Below are 27,337 nucleotides of genomic sequence, written 5' to 3' on the forward strand. Positions count from 1 at the left end.
AGCCAGAATGATCCAAAGTATTATAACAATTGAGTCTGAAAGGTAAGAGGAAAACATCTGTTATCTTCAGTAACATAAGACGGCAAATACAAATATCCTATAAAGCATAAAGACTTACATTTGTTGTATTTAAGCTTGCTCTGATCTACAATCACAGGATCAAGGTAATCATAATAGTATTCCCATTCATAGGGAACAGTGTTGGTTGAGTTCTCCATTCCAGCCATCATCTCAGTTGAGAAGTAACAAAAAGTTGTTGGTGAAAAAAGATAGCCATTCAACCATGATAAAAAACTATATCACAATTGTCTCTAACATCTGAAGATCGTTGGTATTGCATATTTAAGCAGGCCTAAGAAAAGCTCCCTCACCCACATGTATGTGCTCAACTCAAGTTGTTTTCCTCTTCTGGGCTCTGCTTATATTTCAGCAGATGCATGCAGAGTGCAGGTTTGACCACAGGGGTGCGTGATAGAACCATTCAAAAGTGATCAAGAGAACTCAGGGAAACAAATAGTATTGAGTTGGGGAACATGCCTAATAAAAAAGGCCTAATGTTTACACCTAGGGCTCTGTTTTCAATTAATACGTGGGTCTGATGAGATATACCGTATTGCAGTATTGTTACAAATGATTAATACTTGGTTATTTTTATTTTTATATAATTTTTTTATATTTGATGGATCTTTGGCATTTGTTTTCAAGACTGATGGTACTACACACTCCAGTACACTAGGGGGCGACAGTGTGTGATCAGCTGTTTTCACATACTCCTCGGTAATCTGGGAATATAGGATTAAGTATATTTGAAAAATGTGTGTTTTGGACATTAACGTTACATTCACATAAGATAAGATAAAATAAAATAATCCTTTATTAGTCCCGCAGCGGGGAAATTTGCAGACTTACAACAGCGTAGAGTAAAGTGCACACAAGAGACATAGTAGAAGAAGACAAGCTAAAAATAAAAAATAAAAAATAAAAATAAAATAAAACAAGTATTATAAATAAGCAATAAAAAAAAACAGTAGAAAAAACAACAATAACTGAAATATTATATTTACAGACAGAGAAAAAAACAACAACTATTTTAACTATTTTTAACTATTATTGCACAGTGTAATGTGTAATGTATTGCACAGGTTTTTATTGTCATGTTATTATTGTCATGTGGTCATGTGGTCTGCTGGGAGCAGAGTTGGTAATATTGTACACAATCAATGGTAATTAAATCCTCAAATGTAACATATTAAAGTTCATTATTTGATTTTTAAAAATATTTCTAAAATATCAAAACAGTTGTTAGACCAAAGCATGGCTTTTCCCCGAGTTATAGGAGTCATTCTTTCACCACACTATTTACAATAAATTACCATTTTCTAATAAACACCATGGCAGCGTTACGTCATGACGTCATACGCAGACACGCGTACGTTGGGGCGGAACCTCGGAGCTAGTAGCCATTACTAGCATAGCAGAGCTAACGCTATGTGACCACCACACATTAGAGCCAAAACAGAGCCTTTTAACGAATTATGTACGTTATGTGACTACACAATACTATGCTTTTGGTAGAGTAACGAAATATAAGTGTTCGTCAACTGGTGTTCAGCATAACAACCCATTATGGATGCAGTGAACGCGTTCAACATGGAGGTAAAGTCTCTCTACAGTCCACAGAGCTAACGCTAAACCTGCAGGCTAATGCTACCGCTAACTACTGTCGTTTGGTTAGCGTTAGCGCCTGGTGGTTTGTCTGATATCTAAGATACGTGTCGCTTAACCAGTCAGATGGGTTCATTTAGGGGTGAGACGTCAGCTGAACGTGGTCGATTACAACACAAACATGCCGTGGTTGGATTTGTTAGCCGCTAGCGTTAGCTTAGCTTAGCTTCAATCGAGATCAACGCTTCTACGTTAATCTCACGAGGCCTCTGATTTCAGTTTCCAGCTCGTTGAACTGTTGCTTTTGACCACTGAGACCTCGATTCATTGTCAGTAGTAACGTAAGGGGCGTGTTACACATCATTTACATATAATTCATTATTATCTGCAATCCGTGTTAAACATCGAGATGTTCCCCCATGGGGATCAATAAAGGAATATAATGATAATAATGTCATCACCTGAGGAAGTGCATTTAACGTTATATATGTGTGTGTGTATATATATATATATATATATGTGTGTGTGTGTGTGTATATATATGTGTATATATATATATATATGTGTGTGTGTGTGTATATATATATATATATATATATATATGTGTGTGTGTATATATATATGTATATATATATGTGTGTGTGTATATATATATATATATGTGTGTGTGTGTGTGTATATATATATGTATATATATATATATATATATATATGTATATGTGTGTGTGTATATGTGTATATATATGTATGTGTGTGTGTGTGTATATATATGTGTGTGTGTGTATATGTATATATATATATATATATATATATATATGTGTGTGTGTGTATATATGTTATTGTGTGTGTGTATGATATATATGTTATTGTTGCCGCCCGATATAGTGTAGTTTAGTTTTGTTGTATTTTTAGTGTGTGTGTGTGTCGTTGAGGGCTGCTTTCAAAACGTGCTTTGACGCTTCATCAAGGTATTGCAAAGGCGGTAAACAAGTGTTTGACCAGACTATTGGGTAAGATCAGATAAATTAAAATAAGATAATCCTTTATTAGTCCCGCAGCGGGGACATTTACAGGATTACAGCAGCAAAGAGGATAGTGCAAAACAAGAGACATACCACAAGATCAAAATAAGTATTATAAATGAGCAATAAAAAGCAGTAAAGAACAGTAGAGAATCCACAGTAATATTATATATACAGACAGAAACTATTATAAATATTGTATTGCACAGTGTATTAGTGTCATGTGGTCTGCTGGGAGCTCCATTGGTACCAGCACCAATGAGCATTCCTTCTTATCATTTCTTACGCATTCTTGTCAATGAGTGATGCAATGATGCGTCCATTCTCCTCAATCATTTATGCCTGGATATGCTTATGAAGTGTAATTTGTTAACAAGCTAAGTGAAAGAACAGAAATCCTCTCTTTATTCTGTCTGCACAGAAGTCATGTCACAAAGTGCCAGGTCGTCATGAGAATGGGGACATTATTTATTAACCCATGTCAGGTAGTCTGTGGATATGCAGGTTTATGAAAACAAGTACAATGCTTTAGCAAAATAAAAAATGGATTGGGATATAAAGCTAACTTTACAGTCAAAAATCATGTTTAAGACACCTATTATTCAAATTATATTGTGCTGTCACTGAATCTTCCATTATTCGTTAGTGGGGGAGTAACTCTATGTTACCATAGCTTAGTAATGTCTATGCCAATTTCTGTTATTGCATTTTTTCTTTTCAATCTAACTGATGTAATTCTTTTTTTTAATAATCAGTTGTTCTCCATGATTGAAATGAAGCCTCCAATATCCCGTGCTAAGATGATGTCTGTAACAAAATCAGCCATCAAAGCTATCAAGGTAAAGTGAATACTATATAAATTGTAATTTCATAGCAAAGAGTGGCTGATGATGATGATGTTGATAGTGATATCCTGGACTCTTCGATTTAGTTGTTTTAGATTGAAAACACTCATTACACCGAATGTTGACCCACTAACGGTTTTGTATGCAGTAAATACTGGATAATTGGAATTTTTGTCTTAAATATAAAAAAAAATCACTATGCAAAAATGAAAAACCTTTTTCTGTATATTTTGCACATCAATTGCTCACCTCTGGTAGTGTGGATTTTGGATGCAAGCGTTTGTACTGGAAGATACCCAGCACTGCTCCAGCAGTTCTGCTGAATAGTAACAAACCATAGATGGAATTTAGGGAGATGGGTACATTCATTTGTATTTTAGTGAAAAAACTTGTTTGTATGTCTTCAACATACGAGTGGAGATGCTGAAATATAATACTGTGAAAGTAGTTTTGCACTTGACATTTTTGTATTTTCAAAACGTGTCTATTTCCATTTAACTTAACTGTGTGGCTGAAAAACCCTTGAAGGCTCAGTTGACCTTTACAGAACTCCTCCATCAAACGGACACTTTGTTAACACAATCTTTCATTGCTGTTCCCTGCCCCTATTGTTCATGATTAAAGTATTTCCTAGTATGCTGTGACTGATGTTATTTTATTTGTTTTTCTTTCATTAGCTTTATAAACATGTTGTCCAGATTGTTGAAAAGTTCATCAAGAAGGTATGTACTTCAGAGCCTTTTATATATATTTATATATATAAAAATATAAAAACATTTGAGTTCAAAATGCTTTGTACAAATGCAATTTGTCAGAAGACAATAGTACCACATTGTCTTGTCTTTTTTCTTCTTTTTTACAATAGTGCAAGCCAGAATTAAAAGTCCCTGGGTTGTATGTGGTGGATTCCATTGTTCGACAGTCTCGGCATCAGTTTGGTGTTGACAAAGATGTATTTGGGCCCAGATTCTTGAAGAACTTCACAGATACTTTCCAAAACCTTTACCGGTGCCCAGAGGATGATAAGGTACTGTGTTTTATATGCTAATCCTTTTGGTATTGTCTATCATAACAATTCATGATAATAACAACTTTTGCATTGGTGTTTTTTTTTTCTTTCTTCTTTAACAGAGCAAAATTGTCCGCGTCCTGAACCTGTGGCAGAAGAATGGTGTGTTTGACATGGGCATCATTCAGCCTCTGATGGATATGTCCAATGGAACCATTGTACCTGCCCCTGAACTGGAAGGTAGATAAATAAATATAAAAAAATTTAGGTAATGTTTATAACAGTATACTGAAGTGTTGCCTGCTGGTGGAGTAATGTTGTAATTTGATGACCTTCAAGCAAAGAAACCAATCTATTTCTTGTATCTGAACAGTTCCTGCTGACCGCAAACCAGAGACACGACTTCCTGTCACTAGTCCATCAGTTGTGCCTGCTGTGCCCCAGCTACCAACTCCTGATGCCTTAGCTGCTGTGGCACAGCTTTTTCAATCTCCCCATGGTCAGGAGGTAAGAAATGCATTCCAAGTCCTCTATCTGTTATGCGTCATGGCAGGTGAAGAATAATTTAAATTCTGAATGGCCCCCTCTCTCCTCCAGCTGCATAGGATGCTTCAGAACTTCCAGCAGGCAGATAAGACCCTGGCAGCCACACTTGCAAACAACATACCAAACCAACCCCATATGCCTGTGTCCCAGCTCAACCCATACAGTGCACACACAGAAAAGAGAAGCTCTTTAGCCGAGGTAACGGCATAGCACAGTGTCGCATCGTAACCTGCTGTGATCATTTACAACATTTATTTTTTAAATTTACCTAACTGTATAATATACATTTCCTCAGAAACTACTTGACCGATTTGATTACGATGATGAACCTGAGGAAATAACGGCTAAAGAAGGCAGTGCCCAGTCACAGTGAGTTTCATAAACTGTATTCATGCTGATTTGTTGTGTATGTTTTGTGTGAAAGGGTTGGCACAACAGCACTGCATACATTTTGAGTTTGATACTTTGAAGCGTCTTTCATATATCACACCACAGCAGGCGTTTTCCCTGAGAAAAAATGCCTTGTTGCAATTAATGCAGCTATTAAGTATACATTCACTTGTCTATAAATCAGCTAGTAGAGGGGAAAAAGTATGAGCTGTTACAAACTTTTAATGACTTTGGTGTAGCCAGAGGACTGGCTATCGGTCTGACAATGGATAAGCCTCTGAGGGCAATGGGCTATATTTCAGGGGTCCAAGTCTGGCTAGGAGATTTCCTGGCCAAGACTTGTTTTCCCCGTGCGCTGCACATTGTTTACAGTCCGTGCAGCAATTTGAAATTTTAAAACTGGAACTTGAGCTTAGAGGCGACATGCATGATCAGCTTGCTTCCCGAGTAACCAGTTTAAAAGCCAATTTTCAACAAATTACAAAGCTAAATCATCATCAGACAATAGCAAGTGAGTTCTGAGATTGGGTTTCGACCAATGCACTCCACCTCTTTTGCTCTCAACACTGACCTGTATTCAGCTAAATTCTGCTCAAACCTCATTGGTCAATACTACTTAGACTTAAAACAGAAACCAAAACGATTCCAATACCAAATCCTTTCCTGTTGCCTACCGATGCATATGAATGCAGAATATGTTTATAAAGATTAACCCCCTTCCAACTTCTCTGTATGAGTATAACTATAGCACGTGCCCCAGGAACAACGTTTAATCATAAGTAGTTTGAAATCCTCAAACAGACAAGCAAAACATGAGGGTTCACGCCGCAAAGCTGGACAGTCGTCTGACGGTGGTCGGAGCTGGTTGATGCTGCACTTTGATTGGCAAATCTGCATTTGAGAGGCGAAACTTGGCGAAGTGTCAACTGGGTCAACACACTTCTTTTTTTATTTATATATATATATATATATATATATATATATATATATATATATAGTATTTTCAATTTCATAGCATGAGAGAAGTTTTTTCGTGTATTGTTGCCTATTGTGATCTGTTGCCTTTTGGGAAATTATTTGTTCAGTGTTCCCACAGTGTATTACATAAGTGTTTGAAATGTTCCTTATTTCATAATCATTTTTTTTACTTGAGGTGACAGTGGGCAGACCGCAGTGGGAGGACTATGCCATCTTTGTCATATTTGACACTGGCACTCTTGGCGTATTAGTAAAGATTCTTAGTGAGCAGTTGGAATAAAGATAATATGACGTCATGCATGATAATAACAAAGTGACAAGAATGGAAAAAAAACAATTCCTTTACTGATTGATGTAGATTCTGGTCGCCTTTTTAAAGTTTATAAAAAGTAAGTTTAAGTATTTGTGTTATTTTTATTCTAATATAAAGGTTCTTTAGATTATTTTAAGTAAGTAAACAATTCTGCTTTGTAAGGAGTAAGAAAGGCTCATGAATTTTGCCATTAATTATAAAAAAAATTGAATAGTTTATGAGATTATCGTGCCCTGTGATAGGCTGGCGACCTGTCCAGGGTGTACCCTGCCGTTCGCCCATTGACAGCTGGGATCGGCTCCAGCACCCCCGCGACCCTTAACTGGATAAGCGGTTACGGAAGATGGATGAGATTATCGTCTTGGCATAAAATAAATACATATTTTACCTTGCTTTTACCATTGCAGGTGCAGCTCGATAGAAAGGTAATCCAATAGTTCCCAGTGATGAGTATTTTTGGCTGCATGCCCATCCTTAGTAAGGAGAAAAATAATAAAAAAACACTGGTAGCGAATAAAATAAAGTCATAGCCAGAAGGCACCAAATTGCACATAAAAAGAGTTGACTTTACTCCTTGGGCGCTCATCACCATACTGTAAAAATTAAAACCAAATTATGTTTTGCACCAGCACCCATGCAATTTTTAATTAAATCATTTATTTAAAAAAAATCTGTACTAACTTTAAAGACAGATTTACAGGTTTGAAGATTGTTGATGTAAAATATAGTCATCAATTGCATAGAAAAAATGGTGCACTTGGTGGAACAGCGGTTGAAAACGTTGCTAATAACATTGTTTCTGTACCAGCAATATTACCACAAATAGTTACTAGTTGTAATAGGCCTGTTTCCCTGCAGATATTGACTTGTCATAGCATTAAAAGCACAGATGAAACTAAGTACATTATTCTTGCCAGTGAATAAGCATGCACAACACCAAGGCTGTGGAACTGGAATCCCTGAATGAATTGAGACAATATTATTGTAAATAATTCACATATGTGCTTTTCATGCTATAAAGTATCTGCTGTGAAAAAGGCCTACAATTATAATTGTCATCTTTTTTCTTTTTTTTTTTTTAATCATCCCTTTGCGTTTGCAACAGTCATGGCCGAAGGCATTACGTTTTCTTCTAACTTAGCACAAACGTCCACCAGGAATCGAGAATGAACTGATTTAAATCTTGGTGGTCAAATGTCAAAGTCACTTTGACCTCATGTCCGTCACATTCTTGTCAACACAATATCTCAGGAATTACTCCATCTTATTTGGTCAAAAATTGCACAAATATCAGATTAGATTTTGGTGTTCAAAGGTCATTGTGACCTCATAAAACCAGCCATAGCGCTAGAATTCATATTACTACTTATGACTATTCACACAAATATCTAAACTTATCTGACAAAATGATGAGCAGATGACATTTTGAACAGACAATGATGTAAACTGGAACATAACAATACATACAAGTCAAGGTGCTAATTGTAGTAGTATTGTAGTGTATTTAATTGTCTTTTATAGGTTTGTAATACCCAAACTTAATATCTGTGTATATTTTGCATTGACAGAGGCATTCCTGAAAATGTGTTTAACCAGTTTCCTGGTCAGATGCCCAACGCAGAGAACTTTCATCCACATATGATGGGACAGAGCGGTGGTATAGAGGTATCTGATTATAACTGCATTATATCATTTCTCAACTTGATCTTAAATATAGCAACTCTCTCATATAATACCAGCATGCTGTCCACACATTGTTTGAAGCAAATACCATTGCAAACCAAAATTAATGTTAAGATAATTTATATTTTCAGATGTTTACATTGTGATTATGGAAATGTTCAGGTGTGTGGAGCTGCAAGCTTCAGTAAAAATGTACTGTGGTCAATGCCCCTTTGGTATCTGTTTTTTAACTACATCCTGTCTCTTTGTCATCCCTCAGCATGGTGGAGGAATAAGTCATGGTGAACATCACATGATGCTAGATGGATACGGCTCCATAAATGAGGCTTATTCACAATCGCAGGTAAATCTTCCACCCAAGTTTAGCTGAACCTAATTAAAAGTCTCTCCTCTTAGAGAAAGATGTTCAGCCTCGGCGCAAGCGTCTCTGCATTTGAATTTGATTTTCAACCTTTTCCCATAAGTTAGTTTTCTTATTAGTACAGTTGAAACAAGACAATGACATGGCTACCTCAACCGGCTGGGAAGTTTCTGTGTTGAACTTTTTAAATTGGTACTTGGAATCCTCTGCTAAAGGTTGTCGTGTCATTGTTGTCTAATAGGGAAATTCAAGAGAAGACTCAACCATGAGGCGGGAGGGCCGACACAGAGGCTGTGGCAGGAGATCAAGATCCAGATCTGGTTCAAGGTAAGGGGCTGCTTATCACATATAACTGTACTATTTGTCATAGTTTTTTTTAGGGCACATGTTACCTCTTTCTGTATCTACTGTGAAGTGGGTAATTATTTTATTATTTGCTGCAATAGTGAATGCATCCTGAGAAGTAAATTACACATCAGAAAACATGGAGCAATTAGTGCCGGGCAAGCACTGACACCATAGATTTTACAAAATAGTTTAAAGTGGGTGGCTCCAGCTGTAGTCATCAATTTTTTTGGGAACCAGAAGTGATCATATTTGGTTGCTGCTTGACTGACAATCTCAGCTGCTGTCGTGGACTCCCATTACTGACTGTTCATGTTGTTATTTTCTATTAATCCAATAGTGAAAAGCATAACTTTCCTCCCAGTAATTGAATTATTTGATGACAACACATTCAAGCTGGTTCAATATTTTTGTATTTCAGATCTCCCAGGAGAAGAAGATCCAGGTCTTCGTCCCGCTCAAGAAGGTCAAGGCATCGACGTTCTCATTCTCGCTCTAAAGAACAGCGCTGGAGATCTCGCTCTGGTTCTCAGGACAAGAATGAAAGAGAGAAGGACAGAGAGCGCAGACAGAAAGGTCTTCCCAGCATAAAGAGCCAGACACTCAGTGGTAAGTTCCAAGACAGAACAACCCGTGAATGTCATTTATGAGCCCTACAGTACACAGTACACTCTCTTCTGGGCACTCAAAAGGGAAGCGACACTGTTGCACAAGCTTTCCCAAGCACCTATTTTTTAAATGGCTGTGCCCAGAGATAATTAGTTTAATTTAACGAGGAACAACCAATTAAAGGTTATTTTTCCTTCTTCTGTAAATATTAATCTTTGGTAAATTTATGGAGGACATTACTGTCTGTCCCGCGGACTATTTTACTTGCTTTATACTTTCCAATGAAGGACCTCAAATTCTCTCAAACAAATCAAGCATTAAAGATTCAGGGATTTACAGTGCTACAAATACAATTATCTTTTTTTTAAACTTTGTTTAGTTTATTCAATGAGGCTTACTGCTTGATTATTGCAAATGTATCATCGTCTTTATAGGAGCAAACAGGTTTTTGTGGCTTAGTTACAGCAGGCGCAACATGCCCACAACTTTTTTAAAGGTAAAAAGCTGAGCAATATGAATCCATTTAATGAAACTCAACTATGTTACAATTTCAGAGAAATTGGAGATGCAATAAGGGAAAAAATACAAATTTTTATCCTTGTCTAGAATTAAATATAGATTTCTGAGGCAATATCACCATTATTATCAATATCTCATAGAGGATGCATCTGAATGTCTTCTATTTTTTTTTTTTTACTGTAACTGTAGATGTGATCAACATTTATGATACAATTTATTAAAAATAAACGCAGGCATTCTGAGTGTTTTGGCCATGTTGACAGTTTAATTGGAGAATAACTTCGTACTAATTTAAATATAGCCATGTCACAAATAACATACATTTCCCAGAAAACATTGAAATCGTAATAAACAAAATGAATATACGTCAATATTCATATGACTGAAGAGCTCCATGCTATACGGGCAGATAGATTGTAAGGCCCACAGTGCTCTATGAAGTATCACATATTCGTAAGGATGAGACAATGATTTGTAGTTTGTTGGTGTCTCTCACCATCTGCTAACTGTATCGCACTATAAGAGCGTTGGCTGAAAGCAAAAGTATAGTTACAGGCAACATGGCACTCGCTTCCTAGCCCTCTCTGTGTGGCTCTCTGGTGGATTATAATCGCTGCAGACATGTAAGTGACTGATATCTGCTGTCTAAAAAATAACAGCAAAAATAACAACTTTTGATGACAACTTGTTCTTATGTCTACAAAGTTTATATCTGTACAACTTCATTGATAAAATACTTCATAATGGGGCATAGTTTGGACAACATTCTTCTAAGTTGTGTATTTTAGTGCATGGTGCAGCTACATCAGTGTAATGATGGTGTGTACGCTTCTCATTGTGTCTCACAGAATGCTTGTACACTGTTGAATTGCAATTTGTGTATGAGATAACAGACATGTTATAGTTTAACCAGTTTTATTTATATTTTTAAGCAAGGTCGACCTTCTGTCCGGCGAGTATCCTACATTTTTATTTAACAGTCCCTGATATAAAAAAAATGACGTCCCTGGGAGTTTATTAATTGAGTATTGATGACATTGCCATTGTTTTTGGATTTGGTTCCTCTATCTTAGTCGCTGTTCTGTTGTCTTGTTGTGATCCTTTGTGATTGTTAAAACATTTTTTGTTTTATTCCACACAATTTGATTTTGATCGAGTGCATTAATGAAATAACAGAAGAAGTCTCATTCATTTCGGCACAAGGACAATTGGTTGTTGGGTAACATTATCTGGTTTTCCTAGGCAACCAGATTTGGCAACCATTTCATTCTCTCATGTTGCGTAGGGAATTTTGAGTTGTAACTTACAATTACAGTAAATGCCAAGCCAACTTTCAGCAGTAAAAAAACAGAAAATGAGTAATAAGCATTCACAATCAAACAGATAGTGAAGATAAACAGAACTAAAATCTCTTGAATGTTCCAAGCAATTACTAATCTCATTTTGCTTTTAGTTTGCAGCACTACTCTTTGGGTGGGACAACTAGACAAGAAAACACAACAGTCCGACGTGATGTCCCTTTTGGAAGAGTTTGGCCAAATTGAGTCCATCAATGTAAGTTTGGACTATTCTTCTCAAAGATACTTGTTTAAAAAAAGTATTTGCTCCATTGCCTCTTTTCCTTCTCTGTGTCCAGATGATTCCTCCGAGGGGTTGTGCCTATATTGTTATGGTTCACAGACAAGATGCCTATACAGCCTTGAACAAACTCAGTAGGGGGTCATACAAGGTCAATCAGAAACCTGTTAAGGTAAATTAACACAGATTGTTTCTATTTCCAGTTTTATATTGCTTCTGTAACTTTTATTTTTTTAGTGGGGATTGCTAACTTGATCGTGGCTAATGTCATTTTTTTTTCCCTAGATTGCTTGGGCTTTGAACAAAGGTATAAAATCAACGCACAAGAAGTTCTGGGATGTGGAGCGCGGTGTTACCTACATTCCCTGGAGCAAAGTCAAAGTTGAGGAGTTGGAGAGCTATCGGGAAGGGGGTATGCTGGACACAGAAACACTAAATCCAGGTAAATGCTTAAGGTTTCCTTTAACATGACCAAGATTCACCTTCTGCAGGCTCTAGACACAGTTTTCCTAACCCTGTCATTGTATTTTCCATTGTGCTCAGAGTGGAATAAGGGCAAGGACCTCAGTAAGCAGGCATCTGTAAATGGAGCGCCCGAAAGTGTACCTGCAGACGGAACTGTCACTGCTCACATTCAGGTAATGCTAATACAGTCTTTAAACACCTTCCTTTTGATATCACAAGCACTTTATTTTATTGGTTTCATATCCTTTGTGTTGGAGGCGTACTTCACAATTTTTATTGTGGAGATAAGGAAAATACATTTTTGTTGCACATGAGTAGTGGAGCTTATCTGAACCACCATCTAATCTTCTCTTCAAAAATCAAGGTACTGAAGGTTTGGATGGAAATACTGTAATAGTCCCATATATTACAGTTTTAGAATTACTGTGTTGGAAGACTGTTGAATGTTTGAAATAGTCTGCAAATCAGGGAGCACACATGGTACCTTTTCTAAGGCTGACTTGGCTTCAGAAAGCTTTTAACAGGACTTGTACCATTGGCCAGGGGAAATACCTGGTCATCGGCTGAAAATGTATTTAAATTGTGTATTGGGACATGTGAAACCTAGTTCAGTGAAATCACTTATTGCTATCATAATGTAAATAAGTGCTCAGCCTATATTACGGCAGAAGTAGCCATCTTAATATTACTGATGCCTCTGCTATGTTGTTGCTGAAATTGATTAATGGTTAAGCTAACTGACTTTTCAAACAGATTCACACCATTTCAGCCAAAATAGAGGTCAAAAATTGAATAGGCTGTCGGACAATTGGGAATGAGACTTCTGATTGATAGAAACTTTCCAAGGACCAACTTACTTCATGCAATCGTTTCAGAATCATTTCACAGGCTGGTTCTGTAGATTTTAAGCTAGCAATGGTTAAACATTGTGCTTGGGGAACGTGTAATAGTGATATTCGTCACCCAATGAGGTTGGAAGGAGACATACGTTTCTAAAAAGTTAGGTTTCTACATTAAAAAAAACTGTGGCGTTAACATTAGCAGAGTATGTTAGCACATCATTAATAAGGGTTAGCTACTGAAGGTATACTGAATGTTTACGCTGCTTTTGCTCTTTCGATGGTTGTTACAGTGATTAAAGACCTACCTGGCTTTCCAGAAACATGGTCGTTCCCTAATTTCATTGCTTCCTGGCTCGATCACCAGGTGATGTGGTTGTTCACTTTCATTTAGCAAAGGGTCACCTGTAATCTCAACATCCTTCTAATGTTGAGGTTTAATGTTAAGCAACTGACTACCTGTTAACTAACATCCTCATTACCCTGGGTTGTTAGAGGAGGAATGCAGAGGCTAAGGACAGGTGATTTGGTGGTTGCCTAGCAACAGTTAATAAAATGACACAGCCAGGTGCTCTTTTTTTTGTTTTTGCAACCTGGATAAAGTGAGGCACACAGCAGTATACAGTGAACATTGGCAAAACAGGTTTGCTAATTCCTAATGATATGTTTTGTTGGTCGTGGTGATATACAAAAGAATCCGGTCATTTAAATTATGCATTTTTATATATTTGAATTCCTTTAACACCGTCTGACACTTTCAGATACTCAACTTTCTAAACGAGCACTCAGTTCTTCATTATGAAGTCTTGACTTGGTGTTGAACACTGAGATTAAAGCTTGTCATGGGAAAGTTTCTCAAAGAAGTAAGACAACTCATAAATTGTAACATATTACAATTTATTTAGCAAAACTTGTGCTTTTAGGAAACCTTTTCAGTCATGGTGACTGCAACAGAAGTGGGATATAGTTATTATGGGTATTTTGTAGTGCTGAATTAAACTGTTCATGAAAAGAGACATTTTCATGTTTCTGTCTTAAAAGAATCTTAGATTACTACTATATAAGAGGGGTTGTCGACATGTGAATTGCGTCTTTGTTTGCATCATAAGGGTGGTTTAAGTGTAACCAAATAAGTCTTATTTGGTGATTTTATCCACTTTATTACAATTCAGATAAGCTCCTCTGCTCATAGGCCTTAAATCCAGCAATGCTTATATTTTCGTTTCTCCTTTTTCTTCGCAAAATATTTACATCTTCACTCAGTAACCTTGTACTGTCCAGTATAACTATTCAAATAAAGTGGGAATTACAAAAACTTTAATTACTGTGTTATGTGTAGAGGGAAGCATTTATGTGATTCTTTCTGTTGTCAATATCTGAGCGTTATTATACAGAATGTCTGGGTTTGACAAAGTGATCAATAATTGTGTATAGAATGTTTAGTTTTCACATGTAATTACAAAAAGAAATCCTAAAAATCCATCAGTGGTTTTATGACAAAAAAAAACATCAAAGCAGTTGAATAGATTGAATCAGCTTCTTGTTGAAAGAATGAAATGTGTATTGGATGCAGTAGGTGTGAACCCTTATCTCATGGACTTTAGCTTGTTTTAATTAGCAGCAAATAAAAGTCTCTTGGCCTCATGCTGAATTAATGGTACACAAACTAGGTTTGATAACATGATCCAGCTGAGCTGTCTGCAACCTGCCATACTTAGCATGCGTGCTAGACTGCACACCTCTCTGCGAAGAGAAAGGTTGCTCGCATGTCTTCAGGTCGAGAGTTTCTGACTATTGGCTGCTGTTGGGACTTAAAGGCCTGATTTGGAGGAAGTGACCAAGTAGGAGACAAGGTAAGCCAACAGCATCCTTAGCAACTTGTGCAAAATGTTGCGACAAGCTGGTTAATGACAACTGGACAGGAGATTTCTGAATTTGTTTTGATATGTGTTTTGGCAAGGGTAATATTGCCAGAACAAAATGAGCCTGAGCCATTGTTCAAGATTCGGTGTCAATGATGTACTGCAGTACACACAGCAGGTCTCGGTTATCTATGCTTTTCTTTATAAGGGACATGGATCTTGAGCGTGTGTCATTGATCAAATTAGGGAAAAACTCCTGCAAACCCTAACAAAAAAAACAACAACAACTCAAACTACTCATGTGGCATAGTCTTGGGTATTAACGAGGCCCAGATATCCCTTTTGTATGCTATCCAAATATCTATAATCGTGTCCTTGGTCATTTACAACTGAATTAACCATTTTTCATGCTTACCTCTGACCCTATTCTATCACTATTTCTATGTCATGTGGTAACAGATCAGTAAAATAAATTGGCTCTAGTTTAGCTTGGTTTAGTTATCAAAGTAGATTAAGATCAGGAGATGATTAAAATAGCCAAACTACAATGACCTGTTTTTTTGCGACAATGCGTTCTACTTGTTTATAGTCAGGCTTACACTTCCTCAATACAGTACAGTATGGTATCATAAAAGTATAAGATTAAGAAAAAAATTGTACTGGCCAGGCTTTTGGCTGTGTTTTAAAGAAAAAAAATCTTAAAAGGTACTCTGTGTTTCTTACACTGAAGAGAATTGTCTTTGTAACCAAGACAACAGAACACAATATTATAGGTTTGTATACTATAGCATTTCCTGGTGCTGTCAGATGGAAAACTTCAAATCAGCACTTGCAATTACTTAGCTTAGCTGTTTTTTGATAGAATGAATAAAATGAAACCGGATGTGTGTCCAAATGTCTACCTACTCAATCATGATGTTGCACAAAAGAGATGCATTGCATTTGGGGCTTAATTTGACCTAGAAACTTAAAAATATGCATAAATGAATCCTCGTTATTCTTCCTGTTGTGCTTTCATCATAGTACCAGATCAGTGAGCAGAGATACTTAATACTGTGATACTTCTGCAAACCTTTCATGTTGCTCCTTATTGAGTAGCACACATCCTAAGGAACTTGAATTTGATTTATCCTGTACAGTACACTATTGTGTGGGTCCTAACACATTGGCAGTTAAACTCACACACTCCTTTACCTTGGCTATATGGTGTTCCAGACGTCAAGCAAAATGAAAGTTCATAGCTGTCACCCTGACGACATGCACATTTTATGTTGTTTTACGGCAAATCTTTTCAAAAAAATGACATGCAACATGACACCAATGTGCCCTCATATTCACCCACCCAGCCAATTTATGGTCACTTTATACCACATAATATAATAATATAAAATGGACATAGAAGCAAAACCTCAATGAGTAAAGATTAATCTTGCTTTAGCACTAGTTGCTCTTTTGAAAACAATTTGCGACATCTGACTTGTCAAATGTATGTTTAGTTCACGTCTGCTCAGCTATGATATATAACAGAACTTCATCAGAACACCTTAAGTGATCGCACTTAAGGTGAATGAGATGCTTTCACTCTTGATGTCTGTGTTGAATTCTTTTCTCTTTTTTATTTTTTTATTAGTTATAAACGCCTTTTTCCTTTGACAATGAGTTGTAGTTAAGTCTCTTGAGGGGTACCACTTTTTGTTTTTATTTCTGTTCAATCACTCAAAAACTGGCTATATATATATATATATATATATATATATATATATATACACACCCACGTAATGACCAACATAATGTCTCGATTTTAAAGGGAATGCAACTGTTTGGATTCAAGACATTGCTTTTGAAAAGTTGCTTCTCTCAGGCCACCCACTTTTTTAAACCTTCAAATAATACTTCTTCACCTCGTCACCTTTCATCCTTTTGCTTTGGGAGTTACTTCATATTTGCATAGTCTTCTGCCTCCGTGCTCTGACTGTGTGAATCACAGACAAACTTGTACTTCTTGCAGGATTACTTGCCTGCACGTTTATATACTTGGATAGTAATACAATCAAGGTAAACCCTTTGGTTTTCAGTTATGTTGCTACCTATAACATCCTGTCCAAATCAATTGAGCATTGAAAGCGGTTCACTTTAGCTTTGTTTGGCCCAGTGACACCGTTTGCTCAGCCTGCATCGTATGACATGCATTATAACACACATTGTTTTCTTTGTATGTATAAATGTTATCCCTCACACAAAAGATGTCTGGGCACATGTACGTGTCAAGACAGGCTGCTGTTCTTTTTTTCCCCCCAACATCAGTGCCTGTCAACTCTCCAAAAAGCAGCAATTTCACCACATTTTCTCCCTGGATGGGAACAATGACTGGATTTTTTGTCTGTATGGCATGTTTGGTATGTGGTATGGGTGTCAAATGACACCTTGTCTGATGTGGTGCGGCCAGTGTGCTTGTTGCCCTTAAAGGATGGAGTTTCATTGTCAGCCATCTGTTAATGCAGCAGAGAGGAGGAGAGAAGTAGTCTGGAGGAAAAAGTGGCATAAAAGAGGTACATGGCTAAGCAGTGCTAGATAGAAGAAATGATGCACCAGAACATGAAGTTGAGTTGAGCTGTTCATATCATTGCTTAACGTAGTGGGGTTGACATGGCTTGTGCCACTTTTTTTTCAACATTTGCAACGAACACACAGTAGCTTAAAAACCAACAAAACAGCATATATCTTTTCACCAATTCCACATTTTTATCTCAACTGAATAATCAACTATTAGGATGCCCTATTTGCATGTTAAAATTCTGAACAGTGTCTTCTGAGAAGTATACCCCTCGAACGCATACGGTGGTTCAGTTTCAGAATTGTCTTTTTCTTTTTACACAGACTGAGCTTTGTAAAAATGTCTTACGATTGGTTTGATGCCAAAAATCTGCTCTTAAATGCAAGGCCAAGTTAATGATCTTTGATCTTGCATACAGTGCTTAACTTCCTTCGTTGCCTTATCTAATGGCAGATGGCACATATCACTTGATAAACCAAACGTGAGAGCCCATTTATTTCAGATCAGTGACGCAAGGTCAGAAAAACTAAAATTCTACTTCTTACATTGTTAAAAAAGATCTTCACCCAGGATGTTTGCATCCCTGAGTCAATGGATGAAGTGTATTTATCAAATTTCCATGGATAAAAACCAAATATAACAGGATTTTTCCATTGCAACGTTTAGCCATTGCTTCTACAGGTAACCAGGCATATTGAAGTGAAGTGGATGCAACAAAATTGTTGCCAGCCCTCGGAATGAAGTGGACAAGGTAAAAAAAACAAAGTTGTAAGCCAAGGATAAAATGATTAGTTAGCACTCAATGAAACACTAATTTAACTACATAGAATGCAAAGGTGGCTTATGTGGAGTTAAAACGGAGCATTTTTCATAATTTCAACCCCTGTGTTTACATTGCCTCATTTCTTTTAAAAACAATGTTGGGCCTTTTTTTTTGCATCACCCCCCCTTCACTGTTACAATTGAAAATATATAATAATTTATTACAAAATTATAGTGGGGATATACTTCAATGGGAATTGGCCTGCGAACAATACTGTCAAAAACGAGCAACAGTCAGTTGAAAACATGTAATTTACTATGCACTTTAAGGACATATACAGTTTAAAGAAATGATTAAAAACTTCCTAAATGAAGCAGTCCGTAAACTAGCATTCTGAAACTACATAAACTACACTACAGGATATATGACCTATAAATGACCTGTGTAGAACACTAAAATGACATTTGTGATGTTTCTGCGAGACAGCTGCAGAATTATGAGGAATTGCAAAGTCACTCAACTGGAGCTGGGCGATTAAGGCTTTTTATACATCTCAATAAAAATATATATCAATATTAAGCTTTTCTGGATATTCAATAAATAAATAAATAGTGTATTTATATGAAATAATCACATAGTTTTAAATATTCCATTGAAAGACGATAAATTATCATATTGAACTATCGTCTTCTCTCAAACCTTATTTTAGATGGATGTGACTTAGTTTTGTTCAAAATGTAGAAAAAATATATATATAAACATTTCGAATCACTTATTACGTTTTTTTTCTTTTAAGTATTCTAAATTGTAGTAATTGCACATTAGATTATTTTGGATGTAGGTTTACACTAAAGTTTTGCATTTTTAACATCCTTAAATCTGTTTGGATTTGAAATAAAGCACTTCTGAATGTGAGGGAGGGACAGGAGGAGTAAAGAGTGACAGATTCAGAATGGTGTCATGTTTAAAAAGAAAACTCATGCTGCTCTCTAACTGTTTACCTTTTATGCTCGATAAAGCTCCATATTCTACATGTTGTAGAAATCACAGGTCTGACTCTTAGCCCTATAGAGCATTCTCACTTGCACTGAACAGGTTCGGGTAGCTCAGTCCTTAACATGGATTATAATGTAAACTGAGCAGTCTTCTCCTTTCAGTCTTTTACAAGTGAAGTGACATTTCAAGGAAAGAGGGAAATTCTTCAATTGCGTCAGACTCATGAGGCCTCACAAAGGTGGGTGTTAAGGAAATGATCTTTTAATGTTGGAATTCCCACTCTTGGATGAAAATGTGGAACGGTTGGAAGGTAATGAAAGGCTCCTTCATAATAAATTTGTCCTAAATTTTCCATGACATTTGTTTATTCATGAATAATCTAAGATCTCAAGATATAGGCCATTTTATTGTAGAGCTGCCTCATTACAGTCTTTTAAAACGGGTATTAACAAAGAAAAAAAGGAATTCTATTGACGAGTGAAAGCATTGAGTTGATACCCAACAGAGCTGAGAGTCTTGATCAAAGATCCACTGCCCAGCTGCCTGGTTTGTGGTGTAAGTGAAAATAACCTGCTGGGAAAATGGAGCCGCAGATGTCCTCAATATTCTGCTGATGGAGTGAAACACCAGGGTAAGAGCAGACCCCTCTGTTGCTATCCTGACTGCCTCGTGGCTGTTTGAATTGATTCTATGAACTGCATTTTCTATATTTCAATTGTATGTTAGTAGTATTAAAACAGCATGACATATTTTGCTTGCTAAATTATAGTATATGTTTATAAATATGTTTGTGTGTATGTATATATATATATATTTACTTACATTTATTCCATTAGATAAACAATTATGTCAAACCTGCATTCAGTCCGTTTTACACCCATCAAGCTGTCCCAATTTAATTGGGACAATTTTATTTTCAGTTTTAAAGTTGCTGTAAGCAAATTTAGTAAAATGAAATCCCTCCCTCAGAGCTTCCTCTTTTCAAACGAGGTTCACTCATGTGAGTGGCAAACTTAAAGTGAAACGAAAGTTAGAGCTTCTTAAGCTCCTTCTGTACTGTGACTTATTCCACAGTGAAACGGCATAGTTGACTGGTGTACAGTTTCAAGACGGATTTAAATCACATCCTTCAGATTTGACTGGACCGCTGAAAAGTGGGCTGGCTTAGAGTTAAGCATGATATGGAACTTCAAAGGACTTCTGTTTCTACACACCTCCCTCATCTGTTGTTGGATGCTGGAGGAGGACAAGGGAGAGGTTGGAGGGAAACTTTGCCACTTTTTTATTGGCTCTGACCCTGCAGTAGATGCAGATAAACGTAGCCTGGCCTACCTATATGCTACAGCGCCTGAGCATCCTGTTCACCCTCTGGCAAAACTCCGATGGTGTTATGCCAAAGTCTGTACCCCTGTCAGGAAGTGTTTCCCTCCTTTCAAAATGATAGATCCCTGTTTTGGTTAGGAATAAGACTTGGTTCAGGGTTAGGGATAAGATTTGGTTCAGGGTTATGGGGAAATGTATATCAATGGGCAAACTTTCTGAAAACTGCCCTGTTAGCTTCTACAGTCCATAAACACTGAAGTGCAGTTTTCTATGACAGGTATGACTAGCTAGTTGCCAATTGTCTCATTTGATTGTTTTGATTATCTTTTGTAAATTACCCTGAATTCATGATGAGTCATCAAACATTTGAAACTCTAAAAGAAGCTGAAGATGTTCTGACTTTTGTTTCACTGGGACACCAAAGCCAATCTGTGGCTTCAAATGATGGTGCTCCTCAATGGCAGTATAAAAGCTGTCATTGTGGCAGATAGAAATTAACACCACTACCCAGCACCAATTAGCCAGGTCTGCAAAGAAAAAAAGAAAAATGATAAAAAGGAGAAGCAGATGATTCTAATCATAAGACCTTGAGGGAGGACAGTCAAAAAGGAAGTTACCTCTGATATTTGTTTACAATACCCGACAGTTATTATTCTACTTTTAAGTACTTTTTATTGTTGCATTCACACACACAAAAAAAAAAATCAATATAAGAGAGCAGAGCTTTAGCTACCAGAACTAGTTGACTTGCTGACCTCAGTTTGAGTTGATGAATGAAGCGATAACATCTCTTCCAAATTCTGGGTTCAAGGCAGCAGTGCTTTTACCTGCAGTACTTCCTAATATATTATTGAAATAACTGAGAAAACCCCCTTCTTGAAATAGAGTTTATTGTCTGACTGTGCCTATTTCAATGGCATACATTTCTGTTTGTTGAGAAATTAGTCCTTGTGAAATTTGATGCAAAAACATAGTTTTTTTTCTTTTGTTTGTTATAATAATACCTTTGGAGGATGTCAAACTAAGAATTTTCTAATGGTACATGTGGTGTCTTTAAACTCTGTTCTAGTCCTATTTGTGTGTATGTGTTTTTTGATCACTTTAATTATTTTAATTTATACCGATACTTTATAATTTATACTTACTAAATTATACTACTAAATTCAAGTACCATATAATCTGTGCAGAGATGGCTTCATCAGCTCATCCAACTACATGTGATTATGATTAGTTGAAACCGAATTAAGCGCTTTTCATCTAAAGGGAGATTTGTTTGACTTGCAGACATCTCATGTATAGTAAATTCATTCAAATCTTTCATCACATGAATCATTAGGGGTATTTTGTGTATTTTCCGGATGCTTTCGGCATGGAGGTCAGTAAGTCTTATTTTGAAGGACAACAGCATATTACATTCCATAACAGAAGCAATATTTTTTGGTAGATTTGCTCAGTAGCCTTTGTCTCTACAGCCCATTTTGGCAGCAATGAGAGAATGTTGAGGTAGAAACTGAAGTTGATCATCTGAGTCTGAGGCCAACAGTTATCATGCGATCATGGTGAGACATTTAATTTGTGTTTACGATAGTTTTAGACTGGTACAATAACTGCACGACATACACTACAACTACAACTTGATTCAGGTCACATTTGAAATGTTTGATATGATTTCATAGTGAATTCATTAATAACTTTTGTCATTCTGACTAATTTTGAAATCATAACTACAGTAGAACCTTTATTTGGGTTTAACACTGTTAACTAGTCATTTGTGGATAATAGTTTATATTTACTATACATGTCTGATGCTATTTCATATACCAATACAGTTTCTTATTTTTATGTGCACAAACCTTGGTTCTCAGAAATATTTCTAATCATCTCAGGTTGGAAAATGACTGTATTGCATCATAATTTAACAATACTTATGATAGTTGTATTCAAGTCATCATTCTAAAGCTGTGCAGCATTATTAAGTTCTCTACATTTTAAATTCCATTAGTATAAATATATAAGTACAGTTATGTCACTGATAAAATAAAGTAATTTGTATGTCTGAGTAAAGTGTTTGTGTTTGGAAGTTCAGTGATATCAGTGAAACTGACCACAGATAAGGCCTTTGACCTCTTTCAAACATGTAAATATATTTTTTGCAGTCTGTCTTAGTTCAAAATATTGTACTTGTGCATGTGTGTTATTCCTGGCTATTCAAACGGTATGTCAACTCTACCCTATCAGGCCCTGAAACACTTCCTTTCCGTTATCCCGACCTTTACCTTGGCCAAAGCAAAGCCATTGTGTTCACTTTAACTCTGACACTAAAGGAGAACTCTGTCAAATCCAAAAGTTGTGCTTGTTGGGAAAATAAGTTAAAATTAACATTTTGGTTGTTAATGCTATTTCAGGAAATAATGTAATTGTTCAGCATTAGTGTGGTGGTGATTTACACCCTTTAAAAGCCGTTACAGTTCAATAATTCACCTCTCAAGTGTCAGTCTCCATCAGCAGCCACCAACAGCTCCACTAGTTAAAACTCTCAACTTCCCTTTAACAATTAGCCTCATAAATGGGAAAGCATCCTCCCATATGTGGGTGTTCTTCCTCAGATGTTAATTTGTTAACATCTATTCACAACTGTGTGTGTTTGTAGTGTCTACAAAGTGTGTATCAATAGTATTTGATGCTGTGATAAAGCATTTTTAAATACAACTGCAACCACAACCCGTTTGTCAATGGTGGTTTTAGCCTTGTCTTGAGTTGTATATGATGTACTTTATTTCAAACAATGAAAAAAACAATAAATATAAATAATTAACGATGAACATAAGAAACATCATCTAGTACTACCCCTTTTTAATACTTATTGCTACTAATTCAATCAATCAATCAATCGATAACATAAACTAACTCAACTCCCCAGCATCGACCCCAAAAATATACCAATATATTCCTCCTCATTAAACATAATCAACAAAAACCCAATCAAGCATGAAGAAGAAGAAAAGACAAGAAGATCAATAACAAAAATATCAACATTTTATCCTTTATGTCCCTTTCCTCATGTACCTTGCAAAAAATATATTTTTTGTACTGTGTCTGATATTTTTACTTTGTTTGATTTCCTCATTCAATCCATTCCTAGAAATCACCCCACAGGTTGATTTGCAGATACTTTTTAAAATTGGTGCAAACACAACATTGTTTCAAATTAAATTTTCTTCCTACGTTATAACCCCTTTCTCTGTCTAAGAACATTACTGTATTTTGCCACAAAGTTGATTATTCCTTGCTGCGTACATTGTTTGTGCAAGCTTAAATTCCACCAGATCCCTGAATTTCAATGCTTTTGACTTTAAAAACTGTTTTAAGTGTATTCCTGATATTTATTCCTGATATTTAACATATATAATTATCTTTTTGTAGTATGTGGGATGATAGCAGGATACTTTTGTAGGTGTGTCCCATACCTCCACACGGTGAATCAGATACGATGATACAAGTGGACAAAACAGAGTGTTTGCTGCTTCATGGTCCAGAATGTGGTTAGTTTTTCCAAGAAATGCAACAATCCTTGCCAACTTGGCCCGCACATATTTTGTATGAGGTTTTCCAGCAGATTTTGTACTCTAATATTGCACCTAGAAATGTATTTTCATTTACTCTTTCAATAATAACTCCTACATACACACATACTTGTAAAGATGTAGGAACAGTTTAGAAGGTGCTTTTTATTCTTACTGGGTGAAAGTTTTTCATTTGTAAAAAGGACTCCTGCCTCAAGTGACATACAATCACTTCATTTTTCTGTATCATAGGATTGAGGTCATTCAGCCTCTGAAAAATGCTTTGTTATGTCAGAGTGGGCGCTGCGCGGTGGTTTAGTGGCACTTTCACCTCACTGCCCGATCCCGGGTCGGGCGGCCCTTCTGTGTTAAGTTTGAATGTTCTCCCTGTGTCAGAGCGGCTTCCCTACATTTTCTCCAGCTTCCTTCAAAAGACATGACTCTAAATTGCCAGTAGGTGTGAATGTGAGCGTGGATGGATGACTCAATGTATCAGCCCTGCTATAGTCTGTGTCCTTCCCTCGTCCTATATCAGCTGGGATCTGCTCCAGCCCGAAGCACCCCCTGAATAGAATAAGTGGTTTGGATAATGTATGAATGTCAAAGCGTTGCATATTAAAAAATAAACATCCACATGTCTTTTGATGTTTTTCTGAGAACAAAACTGGGCTGAATTTCTGCAGATTTGCTTTCTTGTTTCATTTTACCAGTGTGCTTTCATGTTCACTTCCTCTTCTACACACCTTTTTACAATGCTTGTCACTAGACATGCGTATGTTCCAGAGACGCATGTATGTTCTTTTTATTTATTTACTTTCATAAGTTAAAATTGAGTATGCTTTTTTTCTGAGGACTCTACTGAAAAGTCCTGAGGAAACTGTCAGAAAAGCTGTGCAAAAATACTCATCGTAATTTTTCATGCTGTGGAATAAGAAACTGTTGATACAGTGTCTCCTTACAGTTCGCTGCTTCAAGAAAGCTTTATAGCTCGTTTTACTTTGATCTTAACAAGGAGGCCATTGTGTTTTTTTGTCTTCCAGGTGCCACCGGTTCAACAGGCAGCACCCATCGGAAGTCCACCTGCTTTTCCCGGCCCCATCCTGCTGTCCCCTACATCCATGCCTCCAGTAGGAGCTCCTTTCATCTCCACAGAGTTCGACCTGACAAAGTTGGCACCAGGTATGTGGATTTTTCAATCAGCACATAAAGGGGAGATGTGAGTGCTTTCATGATTATTAAAAGTAACTTCTCTTTGAAGTTGATGATAATATGAACAGATCTGTGCTGCAGTGTTGTCACTGTTCTTGGCTTGATGTAACTTCTTTAAACTTCTGCTGTCTGATCGTTTTTTCTTTTGTGCTGCCACAATTCTTAACTCCAACTGGAGAATTAAAAAAAAAAAACATATCTTTTCCTCTTTGAAGCAGGTAGTATGAAACCTCCAGAGGAGTCCACCAAGGATCCTAAAGGAGACCCGGGCACACCCTCAGATCTTGGCATCGACAACCACCTGGGATCTCCCGTAGCACCGGTGATGACCCAGCCAGGACCAGGAGTTATGCAGGGTCCCAGACTGGGTATGCCACCTCTGCAGCCTCCTCCCGGCATGCCAAATCCTCACCTACCTCCGTTCCTCTCACCTCCAAACATGCCACACATGCAAATGATGCCCGGAGGACCCATGTTTCCACCAGATAGATTCAGAATGCCTATGCCCTTCCCTCCTCGCGGCCCTCCTTTTCATCGACATCCTTCCATGGGACCGGACGGCATGCATGACAGAGAAGGGAGGCATTTCAGAAATGGGAGAGCAGGGTTTGGGTGCCCACCCTTCCAGAGAGGGAGGTGGTAGAGGTAGGGTGAATGAAGGACATGAGGGGAGAGGAGGCTGAATCACTGTGACAGATAAGTATCAAGACATCTGGTTCAACAAGAACTTCTGTGAATAATTAAGGATGCATAAGCTTGTGTTTGGACTTTCTTTTTTACCACCAGAACATTTTCTTACTGTCACATAAACAAGGAAAAACAGGACACGGTGTTCTGAATGTGATCCATGCACCTTCAAATTCACCAGAGAAAAGACTCTTTGCTGTAAATACTGTATGTGCTCGTAGCTGTTTGCTATCTTTTTGTATATTTGAAGCTGTGTAGTTTATGCTGAAGTCTAATTTTAGTAAATGGAGGGAAAAACAAAGGCAAAGTCTGTATTTTTGAGCTTATTCCCTCACCATAGTTATTGTGTATGGAAGAAGACTGAAAATCTACTCACTTTTTTGGTATTTAGGTTTTAGCAAAATGCCTTTGTAACACACTAATGTTTAATTATTCAGTTGAAAAGTTTGATTTCATTTGTAGGAGAAGATTTCATGTCCTGCCAGCAGAGGGTAGAGTAAACCCTGTTACCATGGCCAACCTCTGTTGTACATTAAGGTCACACCTTGAAGGATCATGTGCAGTGAATATTAAAAAGGGGTACAATTTGATCTGGTGGTTTTATTTGTGTTGATCAAACTGACATGTTTGACCTCTTTTCTCAAAAAAAACGAGACTGGGTTGATAAAAAAAGCCCTGCATGTGAATTTTCAATCAACTTAACATGACTTTGCAAACGGCTATTGCGAATCCTCTGTGAAACATACAGCTATACACAATTTGTAATATACAATTTACCTACCTACCTATCATCCCATAATAAACCATAGTTATTTATCCTGATAATGATAGGCTTTGGCTTGCAATAGCTGTCTCACCATTATATCTTTGTTTTTTTTTAACAGTTTAAACTGAAGTCAGTGCAGCCTTTTAGTCTCCATCACATTTCTTGTTGCATAGAAATAATTTCCCCATTGTGGGACTAATAAAGGATTGATTATTATTATTATTATTATTATACAATTTGCTTCACACTGATGAAAAAGCAACTTGAGTGTGCAGGACAATGTGATGCCTGACTGCACCAAAACCCATTTAAATGATGGGGTTCAGGTTAAAGAAACCAGATTATTTCCAAACTAAACCCCTCTACAGCTACAGTGCATTTCACACCGTCATTGAACGCCGATTCGAGGTGAACCGCAGCTGATTGGCTCTCAGGATAAATAAGTGG

At 36.9% G+C, this 27,337-nt stretch overlaps 1 protein-coding gene across 2 annotated transcripts; it reads left to right on the forward strand.

The window, feature by feature from the left end:
- The first annotated feature begins 1,424 nt into the window (after positions 1 to 1,424).
- LOC129088876 (SR-related and CTD-associated factor 4-like) lies at positions 1,425 to 26,714 on the forward strand. 2 transcript variants are annotated; one of them, XM_054596133.1, is made up of 18 exons: positions 1,425 to 1,656; positions 3,443 to 3,526; positions 4,210 to 4,254; positions 4,398 to 4,559; positions 4,664 to 4,781; positions 4,915 to 5,048; positions 5,139 to 5,285; positions 5,383 to 5,456; positions 8,337 to 8,433; positions 8,711 to 8,794; positions 9,054 to 9,139; positions 9,579 to 9,766; positions 11,739 to 11,839; positions 11,922 to 12,035; positions 12,149 to 12,305; positions 12,407 to 12,501; positions 25,269 to 25,407; positions 25,653 to 26,714. In XM_054596133.1, the coding sequence occupies exons 1-18, from the start codon at positions 1,627 to 1,629 to the stop codon at positions 26,078 to 26,080; spliced, it is 2,283 nt and encodes a 760-aa protein (XP_054452108.1). In that variant the 5' UTR covers positions 1,425 to 1,626; the 3' UTR covers positions 26,081 to 26,714. The 2 variants fall into 2 exon arrangements, with proteins under 2 accessions (XP_054452108.1, XP_054452115.1); XM_054596140.1 differs by having other exon boundaries at positions 25,656 to 26,714.
- The last annotated feature ends 623 nt before the right edge of the window (positions 26,715 to 27,337 follow it).

Source organism: Anoplopoma fimbria, chromosome 1 (assembly GCF_027596085.1).
Source record: "Anoplopoma fimbria isolate UVic2021 breed Golden Eagle Sablefish chromosome 1, Afim_UVic_2022, whole genome shotgun sequence".
NCBI classification, from domain to species: Eukaryota; Metazoa; Chordata; class Actinopteri; order Perciformes; family Anoplopomatidae; genus Anoplopoma; species Anoplopoma fimbria.

Coding starts and splice junctions, on each gene's coding strand:
- LOC129088876 (XM_054596133.1), top strand. CDS start 1,627: ATGGATGCAGTGAACGCGTTCAACATGGAG. Junction 8,434..8,710: donor GACAGAGCGGTGGTATAGAG/GTATCTGATTAT, acceptor GTCATCCCTCAG/CATGGTGGAGGAATAAGTCA. Junction 11,840..11,921: donor GCCAAATTGAGTCCATCAAT/GTAAGTTTGGAC, acceptor CTCTGTGTCCAG/ATGATTCCTCCGAGGGGTTG.